Source organism: Pristiophorus japonicus, chromosome 14 (genome assembly GCF_044704955.1).
Source record: "Pristiophorus japonicus isolate sPriJap1 chromosome 14, sPriJap1.hap1, whole genome shotgun sequence".
Classification (NCBI taxonomy): domain Eukaryota; kingdom Metazoa; phylum Chordata; class Chondrichthyes; family Pristiophoridae; genus Pristiophorus; species Pristiophorus japonicus.
The window spans coordinates 124,456,662-124,470,639 of NC_091990.1; the positions used below are offsets into that span (position 1 = coordinate 124,456,662).

Genomic DNA, 13,978 nt, shown 5'->3' on the forward strand with positions numbered 1-13,978 from the left:
GATGTCAGCTCAACATTTTTATTTTCCATTCTGTCATGTGCCCTGTTACTCAAGATGACAGATACCACAGGCATTACATATATTGCCTTTTTAATGTTCAAAATTAGCATTAAACATTCTCTATTCAAGATTAGTACAAGCCAGAGTAAAAATGTTTAATGTTGCCCCAAAGCTATACATTAATTAGGACCTCAGAAGAATATCTTACATGAAGCCCTCTGATCTCAAAGTACGACTGCTGAGTTACTGTTTAGTTGAGAGAAGTTGTGTTGTGAACTCGTACTCAGCAGGAACTGGATTGAGACTTTTCAAACTCAATTCACCTCAGCTTCTTACAGCCAGAATTGATATATATCGAGTAAATTGATATATATCGAGTAGGCTCTATTCAAACTTAGGTCTCAGAGATGGTATGCAAATCCACTGCTCCTTGCATTCAAATCCCTTCATAGTCTCACCCCATCTTATCTCTGTCACCTCCTCCCGCCCTACAAGCCTTCAAGATCTCTGCACTCCTCTAATTCTGGCCTCTTGGGTATCACCGATTCTAATCGCTCCCACTTTTGGCAGCCATGCCTTCAGCTGCCTTGGCCTGAAGCTCTCGAATTCCCTCCCTAAACCTCTCCGCCTCGCAAGATGCTCCTTAAAACCTACCTCTTCAGCCAGGCTTTTGGTCAGCTGTTCTGATATCTCCTGTTGTGAATTTGTATCAAATTTTGATTAATAATGCTCTTGAAGCACCTTGGGACGTTTTGCTACTTTAAAGATGCTATATAAATACAAGTTGTTGCTCCGGGCGATCCCATTTTCGAAAGCCACTGCTCAATTTGATGGAATAAGTCGAGAGCACCTTGCATTGCAAAAGCCTCACACATTGAATAACTTGTTTTCTTTTTCGTTTATTGGCAGTGGAAAATAAAAGTTTAAGTATTTTATTGAAAGAAAGCAATAAATACTGTGATAAAAATAGTTCAAAGTACTGTATAGACTGTACATAATTTGTTACAAGAAGGCAGAGAGAGAAACTCAGACAGCAACAAAATATTGGACAAATAACAGTACATGATTCAGGCCATCATACATTAAAAATTGACCATTCAGCATAGCTTTAGGACAGATTTACAATGTGTTGGTACACAATACATAACTCACCATGATACCAACAAAACTGCAGCTGACATGTTGATGGATTATTTAAAAATACTGAACACTCTTATTGATGAAGCCAAGATAACATTTTCCCGATCTCCTATTTATGGGTCGTCTTTTAAAAAGTAAAATGCACAATATCTATAGATTAGAAAAGGGTTGCAAAAACTTAACCATATTTCATGAAAAATAAATAAGGCTTTCATTTTATTTTTAAAAGTACCCCGCTTCTTATACTTTTCAAGTTGAATAGTCCTGCTCTCCTCCTTTCCTTCCCCCCCCAATTGACATCACTGTCATTGATATTGGTCCATTGAAAAGTTATACCAGCCTTTTCTTAAGAGTAAAGTAAGGGGAGGAAATAACATTGGAGTTATGGCAGGAGTTCCTTTACTCGCATTCAATCCCACCTTTTCCTCAATAGTCACATCTGATTATATCCATCTATTCATTAACCATACTGAAAAATGGACAAGAATTTACAGCTTTAAAAATGCGAAGAGATGGTTTAAGGATTTAATTACAGACTTCAGACTAACTACAACATCAACACACTTCGTGCTGTCAGCATGCAGTTTCTTTTGGGAAAACAGCATGAAAATGCCATTATACCCATTTTTTTGTCCTGAACTTTATAAAAAAACATCTGAATATCTGTAGTAATTACATAACGATTTACAAAACCCCCATGATTTTCACAGGGATGAATACATACAGACATATGGTACATTTCCTTGAAAAAAATATGATTAAGAGTAAAGAAAATTGATGTAAGAAATTGTACATAATTATAAATGTGTTCTAAGCAAGAGTACACAATTAAAGCGAGATGCCAGATCTACAATAAATCAATATTGAAACAGGTTTACATAAATATAAGAAACATTTATTCTAAAATTTTATATCTAGGGTACTCGTGAGTCGTGGTTCAACTAATTAAAATCTCTGTAGTAAAATATTAAGTCCAAGTTAGAAATATTGCTACATCACAGATCTCCCGGCTTTCCCAGCATTTCATGTGATGTAAAGTTCCTGCACAGAGGCTTTGAATGCTGCGTCATCATCTGTTGAAATAGTGTGAATGAACTGAAAAATAAAAACAACACGATTAAATACCTAAACTAGACACAGAGCTAAATACAACAGGTACCAATACTGCAGGGTAACTTCATTGCCAAGACTGGAGAGATGCACGGACAAGAAATGAAAAAAAAAATAATTTTACACGGCTATTGTGGCAGAACTGAAGTTGTCAAGGATTTAGTATCAGGACTATCACAAAAATGTAACTTCAGGAATACTGTTTGGGAAAACAATTATCTCAAAACAAATTTAAATTCTACTTCTTCCAAAGTACTTGCCATGGCTCCACTACGTTGCTTTGTGTTGGTGTAAAACTGCAAGTGCACAATTGTAATTTATTTGCATTGTTCGCAATACAAAAGTCTCTAACTTCACTTGCACAACCAAGTCATCATGATCAAAACATTAATTTTCATTTATCACATACCATCTTTCAGTACGATTTTAAGAACATAAGAAATAGGAGCAGGAGTAGGCCATACGGATCCTCGAGCCTGCTCCGCCATTCAATAAGATCGTGGCTGATCATTGGCCTCAACTCCACTTTCCTGCCCGATCTCCATATCCCTTGATTCCCCTAAACTCCAAAAATTGATCTATCTCAGCCTTGAATATATTCAGAGACTTAGCATCCACAGTCCTCTGGGGCAAAGAATTCCAAAGATTCACAACCCTCAGTGAAGAAATTCCTCCATATCTGTCTTAAATGGCCTATCTCTTATCCAGAGACTGTGCCTCCTAGTTCGAGACATGCCCGCCAGTGGAAACATCCTCTCATCATCTACCCAGTCAATCTCCTTCAGAATCTTGTATGTTTCAATAAGATCATCTCTCATTCTTCTAAACTCCAGAGAGTCTAGGCCCATTCTACACAATCTCTCATCCCAGGAATCAATCTAGTGAACTTTTATTGCACCACCTTCAAGGCAAGTACATCCTTCCTTAGATAAGGAGACCAAAACTGTACACAGTACTCCAGGTGTGGTCTCACCAAGGCTCTATACAATTGTAGCAAGACTTCCTTACTCTTATTCCCCTTGGAATAAAATTAATGTTTTATTCATTATTGAAGTAACCATTGAGAAACACAGCAGAATGCTTCAGCGCATAACTGAGAAAGAGCTTGAGCAATTCACTAATTTGAAATAGTTCTCGTACTACTACAATAAAGTATAGATGTTTTAGTTATTGTATTTTATCTTCCTGCCCTCAAAATTATAGCACAATTTACTCTGAATTCTGGCAGTTATATCAAATTATCTGTTAATCCGATGTGTTTCGCTCTTTTTCTTTACATTGGTATTTTATTTACATTGTTTAATTTAAATTACTAAATCTGTCACATTGTGTGTGAAATAAAATGACTTAAGAGTTAACATGAGGGAACAGTAGTACATTATGCAACTCTGGCAGCCACATTCCAAACTTTAAAAAAGAAATTTAGACAGCAGAAAATAGTGCAATAATATAAAATCCCGAAAAATATAGACCTTCTAATTATTTAGCTAGGTTTTTTTTTTAAACTCTTGAATTCAGATCACAACCCAAATCAGTCTAGAAAATGTGTGCTCCATAGGCTAAAATTGAAACAAATTCAAATAAATTCAATATAATTGGCAAAATAAATTAGGATGGAATGCACACAAAAACCAAATGAACTTGCATTTATTTAGTGCCTTTCACATTCTCAGGTCATCGGAAAGCAATTCACATCCAATGAATTACTTTTAAGGTGTAGTGTCTATGGTTATTTAGAAAAACAATTCGTACACCGCAAAATCCCACAAACAGTCACATAAATAATCAGATAGACTATTCAGGTGGCGTTGGTTAGCCAAGTATATCAGATTAACTTCCCGCTCTTCAAATATATCCACTTCAATGGTTTTAAGCACTTGGGCTTTTAACTATCTTCACCAGGTACACTGCTAAAAGGAGTTTGCATGCAACATTTGCTGTATCATTGCCACTTCCCTATGAAACTGAAGGCACGTCCCGTGCTGGTTATCAGTACGGGGAAAAATAAAGAAGCACTTCCCGCACTAGATCTGGTTCTGTGTAATGAGACAGGAATAATAAACGATCTCCTAGTAAAAGATCCTCTCGGAATGAGTGATCATAGTATGGTTGAATTTGTAATACAGATTGAGGGTGAGGAAGTAGTGTCTCAAACGAGCGTACTATGCTTAAACAAAGGGGACTACAGCGGGATGAGGGCAGAGTTGGCTAAAGTAGACTGGAAACACAGACTAAACGGTGGCACAATTGAGGAACAGTGGAGGACTTTTAAGGAGCTCTTTCATAGTGCTCAACAAAAATATATTCCAGTGAAAAAGAAGGGCGGTAAGAGAAGTGATAACCAGCCGTGGATAACCAAGGAAATAAAGGAGAGTATCAAATTAAAAACCAATGCGTATAAGGTGGCCAAGGTTAGTGGGAAACTAGAAGATTGGGAAAATTTTAAACGACAGCAAAGAATGACTAAGAAAGCAATAAAGAAAGGAAAGATAGATTACAAAAGTAAACTTGCACAAAACATAAAAACAGATAGTAAAAGCTTTTACCGATATATAAAACGGAAAAGAGTGACTAAAGTAAATGTTGGTCCCTTAGAAAATGAGAAGGGGGATTCAATAATGGGAAATGTGGAAATGGCTGAGACCTTAAACAATTATTTTGCTTCAGTCTTCACAGTGGAAGACACAAAAACCATGCCAAAAATTGCTGGTCATTGGAATGTGGGAAGGGAGGACCTTGAGATAATCACTATCACTAGTGGGGTAGTGCTGGACAGGTTAATGGGACTCAAGGTAGACAAGTCCCCTGGCCCTGATGAAATGCATCCCAGGGTATTAAAAGAGATGGCGGAAGTTATAGCAGATGCATTCGTTATAATCTACCAAAATTCTCTGGACTCTGGGGAGGTACCAGCGGATTAGTAAGCAGCTAATGTAACGCCTCTGTTTAAAAAAGGGGGCAGACAAAAGGCAGGTAACTATAGGCCGGTTAGTTTAACATCTGTAGTGGGGAAAATGCTTGAAGCTATCATTAAGGAAGAAATAGCGGGACATCTAGATAGGAATAGTGCAATCAAGCAGATGCAACATTGGATTCACGAAGGGGAAATCATGTTTAACTAATTTACTGGAATTCTTTGAGGATATAACGAGCATGGTGGATAGAGGTGTACCGATGGATGTGGTGTATTTAGATTTCCAAAAGGCATTCGATAAGGTGCCACACAAAAGGTTACTGCAGAAGATAAAGGTACGCGGAGTCAGAGGAAATGTATTAGCATGGATAGAGAATTGGCTGGCTAACAGAAAGCAGAGAGTCGGGATAAATGGGTCCTTTTCGGGTTGGAAATCGGTGGTTAGTGGTGTGCCACAGGGATCGGTGCTGGGACCACAACTGTTTACAATATACATAGATGACCTGGAAGAGGGGACAGAGTGTAGTGTGACAAAATTTGCAGATGACACAAAGATTAGTGGGAAAGCGGGTTGTGTAGAGGACACTGAGAGGCAGCAGAGATTTAGATAGGTTAAGCGAATGGGCTAAGGTTTGGCAGATGGAATACAATGTTGGAAAATGTGAGGTCATCCACCTTGGAAAAAAAACAGTAAAAGGGATTATTATTTGAATGGGGAGAAATTACAACATGCTGCGATGCAGAGGGACCTGGGGGTCCTTGTGCATGAATCCCAAAAAGTTAGTTTGCAGGTGCAGCAGGTAATCAGGAAGGCGAATGGAATGTTGGCCTTCATTGCGAGAGGGATGGAGTACAAAAGCAGGGAGGTCCTGCTGCAACTGTATAGGGTTATTGGTGAGGCCGCACCTGGAGTACTGCGTGCAGTTTTGGTCATCTTTCTTAAGGAAGGATATACTAGCTTTGGAGGGGGTACAGAGATGATTCACTAGGCTGATTTCAGAGATGAGGGGGTTACCTTATGATGATAGATTGAGTAGACTGGGTCTTTACTCGTTGGAGTTCAGAAGGATGAGGGGTGAACTTATAGAAACATTTAAAATAATGAAAGGGATAGACAAGATAGAGGCAGAGAGGTTGTTTCCACTGGTCGGGGAGACGAGAACTAGGGAGCACAGCCTCAAAATACGGGGGAGCCAATTTAAAACCGAGTTGAGAAGGAATTTCTTCTCCTAGAGGGTTGTGAATCTGTGGAATTCTCTGCCCAAGGAAGCAGTTGAGGCTAGCTCATTGAATGTATTCAAATCACAGATAGATAGATTTTTAACCAATAAGGGAATTAAGGGTTACGGGGAGCGGGCGGATAAGTGGAGCTGAGTCCACGGCCAGATCAGCCATGATCTTGTTGAATTCCTAATTCTTATATTCTTAAACAGGGAAAGGGACTGTGTGTCGCACTATGATTGCAGCAGGTTCTGTTCATATTGGGTTTACCCCTCATTTTGCAATTCATCTTTTGATGGTGGGTGTTGTTCAACCCTATAAGCAGAAAGCCTACTAAATTATTTCTTTACTTTTTAAAATGGTCAATCTTTGAATAAAAGGATTTACATACACATGCGCATACTAATTGGCATAACTGAACTGGGAACCCTCGCTGAATCCATCGACTTGGACCAGGTTTCCTTTGGAGAGTTTATGCTCATGTATATGGCATCACAATCGGCCTGAAGCTCTCTGATACAGATGAAAAGCAGGCAGTGTCCAGGCGTCCAAGTCCTAAGATTACAAAGTTGTGTTTCGATGAGCTATGCTCATAATTAACACACAAAGCTAAAGCAATATATTGGGACACCTTAGGCCACACAAATATTCAGTTAAGGTTTAAAAGGAAAACAAAACCTACCCTAGTTCCTTTCGGAAAAAAAGTTACCAAAAAAGTGTCATTGCGCGGGCTCCCTTTGCGTGGGTAATTACAATCAAAAGTGCAATGTTCTAGGACAAGTCTCTTTCCCACACATGTGCAGAAACTCATTTAACAGCAGCACTGACCGACTTAAGAGCAGGTCACCTCTCCACCCTGTTGGCCTGAGAATAGTGTAGGGTTTACAGATCAGGAGAACATTAAAAACTCGAGGCTACAAAGACTAAAATACTAACCATGAACTCCACATCACTCAAATCAGGGGTCTTTCACATTGCACAAACTTGCCCTCTACAAGATGGTTAAGCACTAGTACTTAAAGTACTGACAGCAAGATGCATCTCCAAACACACCTTCATGTGCTCAATAGCTAAGGTTTCTAATGGCTGGAAGATTTACTTGATAATTTGGCCATGACAACACTTGCAAATTCTGAATGGGGCCAGACATAGAACAATTTGTAGTAAATAGACAGAGGGTGCACAGCCAAATCTCATTATTTTTAAAAAGTCACTGCAGTCCCCAACTCTCCCTGCCACTCAGCCATTGGCTTATTATCTTGCCTAAATACATCTTCGACTCAGTGCAGGCAGCTGAAGAAATCTCTGCTTTAAAATAAAAGGAAAAATATTGTGAAGACGCACAGTATTCCCATCTGAATCTTAAAAACAAAGGTACCGTCTGCCTGTGATCATGCAGAGGTCTTGGCAGGGAGATACTGCGGTGTGAATACTTACCCAAAATTAACACGAATAGGTTCGTACAGTAGCAGAATCCATTCTTTGCTCCCCAGAAACATTGCCTACGATTTGCACCAAAAGAGATAGCATGCAGAAAACATGCAGTTAGTTACAGATCAGGCATTTCACAAATGCACAAGCAAAACTGATTGTTTCTTCAGGCATCGAAACCCGAGGAGATTTAAAATTTCACAGCGCAAATCAGATTTCTAAGAGCAAATATTCCCTCCTAGGTTTGTAAGGACAGCAAATATTTTACAATGCTGCAGATTCTTATTGTGACATAGGCTGCACCTGATCAAGTACTAGAGGGTAGATTTTTCAAGACCATGCACTGTTGGTGGGGCCCACGTGCAGCCAGCATGTAATCAGATAAGCACCTGTCGAGTTGGTTGTCTAGCGCAGGGCCTCACAAAATGTAACTTCATATTTAGCCAAGGCTACTGAGCCTACAACTGTTAAAAATGAAGGAATCAAACCACATCTTTAGGGACAAGTCCTTTGATATTTTTTGGATTTAATTTATAGAGAAGAAACAGGACATGTATCTCACATTGAAGGGAGGGTAAAAGAACTTTTCCTCCCCACTCAAAGAACACATCACAGCAGTCAATTACAATGCTTAAGAGGGTGTTAGAGATAAACACGGGAAATATTAAAGAATATGGGGAAAGAGCTTACAATACTGACAGCCTTTAAAAATTGAGGTATTATTTTTATCATGCACTTGATCTAGCAGATTAATAATATGGTGACCCTTTCATCTTCCTAGTCCAACCATTGCTCATAATTCCTTATTCCCAGTTAGACAAGCACATGCAGCAACTGGTGCAATTTTCTCTAAGTACAGTCTGAAAGACTCCAAGTTGCCTAATTTATCTCAGCGGCTGAATGAATGATATGAACGCTGTCTGAACCACATGCAAGCAATAACCGAGAACAAGCATCACAACGTGTATGTGCCTTGAAGCAAACGTGATCTTACTCGGAAGCACTGAGGCTGTTGATTATTGTGGTATTGTTCCATAAATGATGTTTACATTATGCATCAACTGTGGCTTAAAAGTGTGGTGAATGTCTATACCAATCTTCAGATCAAGAATTTATTCTTGGAAAAATCCAATAGAAACTGTAACATCTGTGTTATAAACTAGATTACTTGTGCCCCTGCCTCTCCTCCTAGAAAAGCTCTGCTTCATGCTGGGGTGCACTTTCATGGAGTGTGGTTACCTCCAGGACCTTACCCAATTGATCATTTTTCATAAGCCAAGACAGTGAATGCTGACTATAAGAAAAAGGAGAACGAACTTGCATTTATATTGCACTTTCCACGATCTCGTCTTATAAAGTACTTTACAGCCAATGAAGTATTTTTGAAGTGTCATCACTGTTGTAATGTAGGAAACGTGGCCGCCAACAATTTGAGCGCAGCAAGCTCCCACAAACAAGAATGTGACAATTATCTGATTTTTAAGTTTGGATTGAAGGATAAATATTGGCCAGAACACCAGGGAGAACTCCTCTGCTCTTGCTTACTGTGGCTCAGTGGTGAGGGAGTGCTGCACTGTCGGAAATGCCATTTTTTGGATGAGACATTAAACCGAGGCCCCGTCTTCCCCCTCGGGTGGACGTAAAAAAATCCCATTGACTATTCAAAGACCCTGTGCACACATGACTTTCCAATAGAAAGTCGCCAGGTAGTGATTAGCAGCAGGAGCTCAGGCTGATAAGGCCTAGATAGACGAAATTCCAGTGGAAATGTAAAGATAATGTTTTGCTTGCCTCAGCTGTGATGAAATCCAGGCTGTAATTAAAATCTTTGTTTAAAAAAAACCAAAATGTAAGTATGTCAGTGAAAGGAGTTCATCTGACACCTCATAACCTCAGAGTTCTTGGTGTCGGAGACTGCATCACCTATATTTTTCAAGCTAGGTGATGCCCTGCATTATGGGCCTTGACAAATGGCTTAAATTTCTAGGTTAAAAAAGAAGGTCACAATAGCACACATCATAAAAGGAAAATAAATTCTTCTCAAAAGGCATGCTTTTGGAACATCAGTAACGCTCCAATGTTATCATTTGGTGTTATTTTACTAGAGAGCGGATGACTATTTTTCACATGGGCTAACAGTCCAAAGCTGTGGCAAATATATTTTTATGAGCCAAGACATTTTGATCTCTGAGCTAGCATTCACGGACAATGTGCGCCATAAACTGGCATTCAATTTTATTTACAACAGAAACCTCATTGAATCAAGCCAAGTTAAGGAATGAAAAGTTCCTACACACGCAAAAGACCATTCAAAGCTTTTAAACGTTTATCGTAGGATCACATCCAGTAGCAATTTGAAATAGTAATATAAAGTGTCAACTAATGTCATCCAATAGGAAATCAATAATTACCATCTGTTTGCATCTTCTTTGGCTGCATGGAGGGTGAAGACATTGTTGAGGTAACTCTAAAATTAGCAGGTAACGTTTCTGCTGATCCAGGCGTCAGACCCCGTACGTCCTTTGGTCGGAACTTCTTTCTCCAGGAAGGTGCTCTTCTGAAACCCTTTTCATCCTCCTTACAGGCAAGGAAATAAAACCATTTCATTAGTTATTTCCAGTTATCTGTTCTTGTAGATAACTGCCCACAGCGACATACAGATTCATTAACTGTAGAAAATATGCCCGATTTACAGTGACATAAAATTAGTGTTTGAAGTTTCTTTGAACAGAACCATCACTAAATCCCTATTTGTATGTGGAAGTTGAATGAATGGGGAAGGATCTGGAAATCACAAGAATCTGTGAAGAAAAGATTAGGTTTGAATCTTACATCATCTAGTCTCCTGTCCGTTCCGAGAGCCAAAAGGTTGTTAAATTCTCTCTCCAGCGATTGGCGAGCCTGCAAGCATAAATGTCACCATTACTTCTTAATGTAAATTGAAAGCCTTTCAGTGTAATCATCCAATACAGATTGCAGTACTACGCTGAACATAAAGAAAACAATTATCCAAAGTGCAGCGAGCATCTCAAGACAGTGTGGTGGGAGTAGATTACTCAGGAGGTACAGATTCCAATGGGAGTGCAATTATCCTTTAATGTTGTTTGGAATTGAACTTGTCATCTCACAAACATCCCTCTTCCTGTGCAATACAGCACCCCATGCACTTTACTTTCATCACAAGCCTGCTATTTAATAGCAAAACTAGTGTATAGTCAACAGACACTGCGTTAACAGCTTTCAAACAAAACTCAATAGAATTGCTTCAGTAAAACAGATCAAGATCAGAGTAGAAAATTTAAATTGAAAAAGATTTGCCTATTCTTATAATCCTCTATTAGATCAATTCTAAGGTGTATCTTTTCAAGGCCGAGAAGCCCAAATTTCTCACATCTTTCACCAGAATTCAGCTTTTTGGCATGAAGCAGCAAGCCTTGTGGTTTCTCTTTGCCCCGCCACCTTTGGAATTAACAAAGCCCTGATCGTGAATTTACATCGAGGTTCCAGGTATACTGCCAATAACAGAACTCAAATTGAAGATAATCACAAAAACAAATAAAGGGGAGGTCAGGAAAAAAATCCTTATGCAGATAGTGATTAGAATTTGGAATTCTCTGCCGCAAATCACCATTAAAGTAGAGACAATTAAATTATTGAAGAGGCAATTAGATTGTTGCTTGAAAAAGATTAATGATTAGAGCAGAAGAGTGGGATTAGATGAGCTGGGTCCACTGGAGTAAAACATCGACACAGAATTACTTGTGTGCTGCAGCGTTCTATGATTGCTTAATCTAAGAAGGAATAGGTTAGATCATCAATAGAACACAACCACGAGCATCAAAGCTGTGTTCCAAATGGACAAAAGAGCTGAATGCTAGAGGTGAGGCGAGGTGAGTGACTGCCCTGGACATCAAGACAGCATTTGACTGAGTGTGGCATCAAGTGCCCTAGTAAAGCTGAAGTCAATGGGAATCAGGCAGAATACTCTCCATTGGCTGGAGTCAAACCTAGCACAAAGGAAGATGGATGTGGTGGTTGGAGGTCAATCATCACAGTCCCAGGATATCGCTGCAGAAATTCCTCAGGGCAGTGTCCTCAGCCCAACCATCTTCAACTGCTTCATCAATGACCTTCCCTCATTCATAAGGTCAGAAGTGGCGATGTTTTCTGATGACTGCAGTGTTCAGTGCCATTCGCTACTCCTCAGATAATGAAGCGGTCCATGCCCACATGCAGCAAGACTTGGATAACATTCAGGCTTGGGCTGATAAGTACCAAGAAACATTTGCGCCACAAGTGCCAGGCAATGATCATCTCCAACAAGCGAGAGTCTAACCACCGTCCATTGCCATTCAATGGCATTACCATCACCGAATCCTGCACCATCAACATCCTGGGAGTCACCATTGACCAGAAACTTAACTGATCCAACCACATTAAATAATGTGGCAACAAGCAGAGGCTGGGTATTGTGCGGCGAGTGTCACACCACCTGACTCCACAAGATGCACTACAGCAACTCGCCAAGGCTTCTTCGGTAGCACCTCCCAAGCCCGCGACCTCTACCACCTAGAAGGACAAGGGAAGCAGACGCATAGGAGCACCACCACCACCTGCTAGTTACCCTCCAAGTCATTCATCATCCTGACTTGGAAGTATATCGTCGTTCTGTCATTGTCGCTGGGTCAAAATCCTGAAACTCCCTCCCTAACAGTAGTGGGAGTACCTTCACCACACGGACAACAGCAGTAAAAGGCAGCGGCTTATCTTAAGGGCAATAAATGCTGGCCTTGCCAGCGACACCCACATCCCAGATTGAATAAAAAAACGCCAGGAGCATCAACTGGCTTACAAAGGGCCAGTATGAACAAAATGCATAGCTGACATGAAAAATACCAGCTGTCAAGTGTGGAGTCTTAAAAATATTTGTTTTCTTTTCCATACATAGCAGATGAAACAATACTCCTCAGGAAATTGTTCAGTCGAAGTATAAATAAAATATCTGGTGCCTGTTGAATATTTCTGAGCCAATGCCAGGCTCTACTTTAAACTGATTTCCTGTATACCTCAATGGTTTCATAATGCATGTCACGGGGCATTAGTTTCTTTTACCTGCTAACCATCTCAGTTGGACATTAAAAAGCATAGGTGCCAGAAAAAAATTGCCGCCTTCAATGTGCACAAGAACACCCTTAAAGGGGAAGAGATTGAGGACTAATGCTTTATGGTCACAAAACCTGCAGAAAAAGCTCAGGCTTTTCAATTTCTGCAAACGTCCATTTGGATAGCCTCACTTCTGCGTGATTCAATCTGGCTCCCCAAACAGGTACACTGCCCATGCTCAGAATATCTTCCCCATCAACTGTTTCCATGGAAACCACTGGGTTATCAGGAATGCAATGAAAATATCTCCAAATACATCCTTGTACATGTGAACTTTTATCTTGGCCCTTATCTTCTCCTGGTTTGCAGACAGAATCGCATCAATGGCATTTTCAGACGACTGAATACTAGGCATAAAAGTGCTGGGTATTTGCCCCCAACTTTGAGTATGTAATGAACAGGATGGATAAAGGGGAACCAGCGGATGTGGTGTATTTGGAATTTCAGAAGGCATTTGACAAGGTGCCACATAAAAGGTTACTGCACAAGATAAAGGTTCACAGTGTTTGGGGGTAATATATTAGCATGGATAAAGGATTGGCTAACTAACAGAGTCGGGATAAATGGCTCATTCTCTGGTTGGCAACCAGTAACTAGTGAGGTGCCGCAGGGATCAGTGCTGGGACCCCAACTATTTACAATCTATATTAACGACTTGAAAGAAGGGATTGAGTGTAACTTAGCCAAGTTTGCTGACGATACAAAGATGGGAGGAAAAGTAATGTGTGAGGAGGACACAAAATATCTGCAAAAGGACATAGACAAGTTAAGTTAGTGGGCAAAAATTTGGCAGATGGGAGTATAATGTCAGAAAGTGTGAGGTCATGCACTTTGGCAGGAAAAAAATCAAAGAGCAAGTTATTATTTAAATGGAGAAAGACTGCAAAGTGCCGCAGTACAGCAGGACCTGGGGGTGCTTGTGCATGAAACACAAAAGGATAGTATGCAGGTACAGCAAGTGATCAGGAAGGCCAATGGTATCTTGGCCTTTATTGCAAA

The 13,978-nt window shown here is 40.0% G+C and overlaps 1 protein-coding gene across 8 annotated transcripts in view; it reads right to left on the reverse strand.

The window, feature by feature from the left end:
* Positions 1–361: 361 nt before the first annotated feature.
* LOC139280084 (liprin-alpha-1-like) overlaps positions 362–13,978 on the reverse strand; it is a 150,203-nt gene continuing 136,586 nt past the window's right edge. For 4 of the 8 annotated variants that reach the window (XM_070899589.1, XM_070899588.1, XM_070899585.1 and 1 more), the window contains 4 exons: positions 10,649–10,717; positions 10,228–10,393; positions 7,823–7,887; positions 363–2,235 (listed from right to left, as the gene is read on the reverse strand). In XM_070899589.1, coding sequence (XP_070755690.1) covers positions 7,829–7,887; positions 10,228–10,393; positions 10,649–10,717 — 294 coding nt within the window. In that variant the 3' untranslated portion in view covers positions 363–2,235; positions 7,823–7,828. Of the gene's footprint in view, positions 2,236–7,822; positions 7,888–10,227; positions 10,394–10,648; positions 10,718–13,978 lie in introns of all 8 variants that reach the window. The other 4 variants (XM_070899584.1, XM_070899587.1, XM_070899590.1 and 1 more) reach the window with 2 other exon arrangements.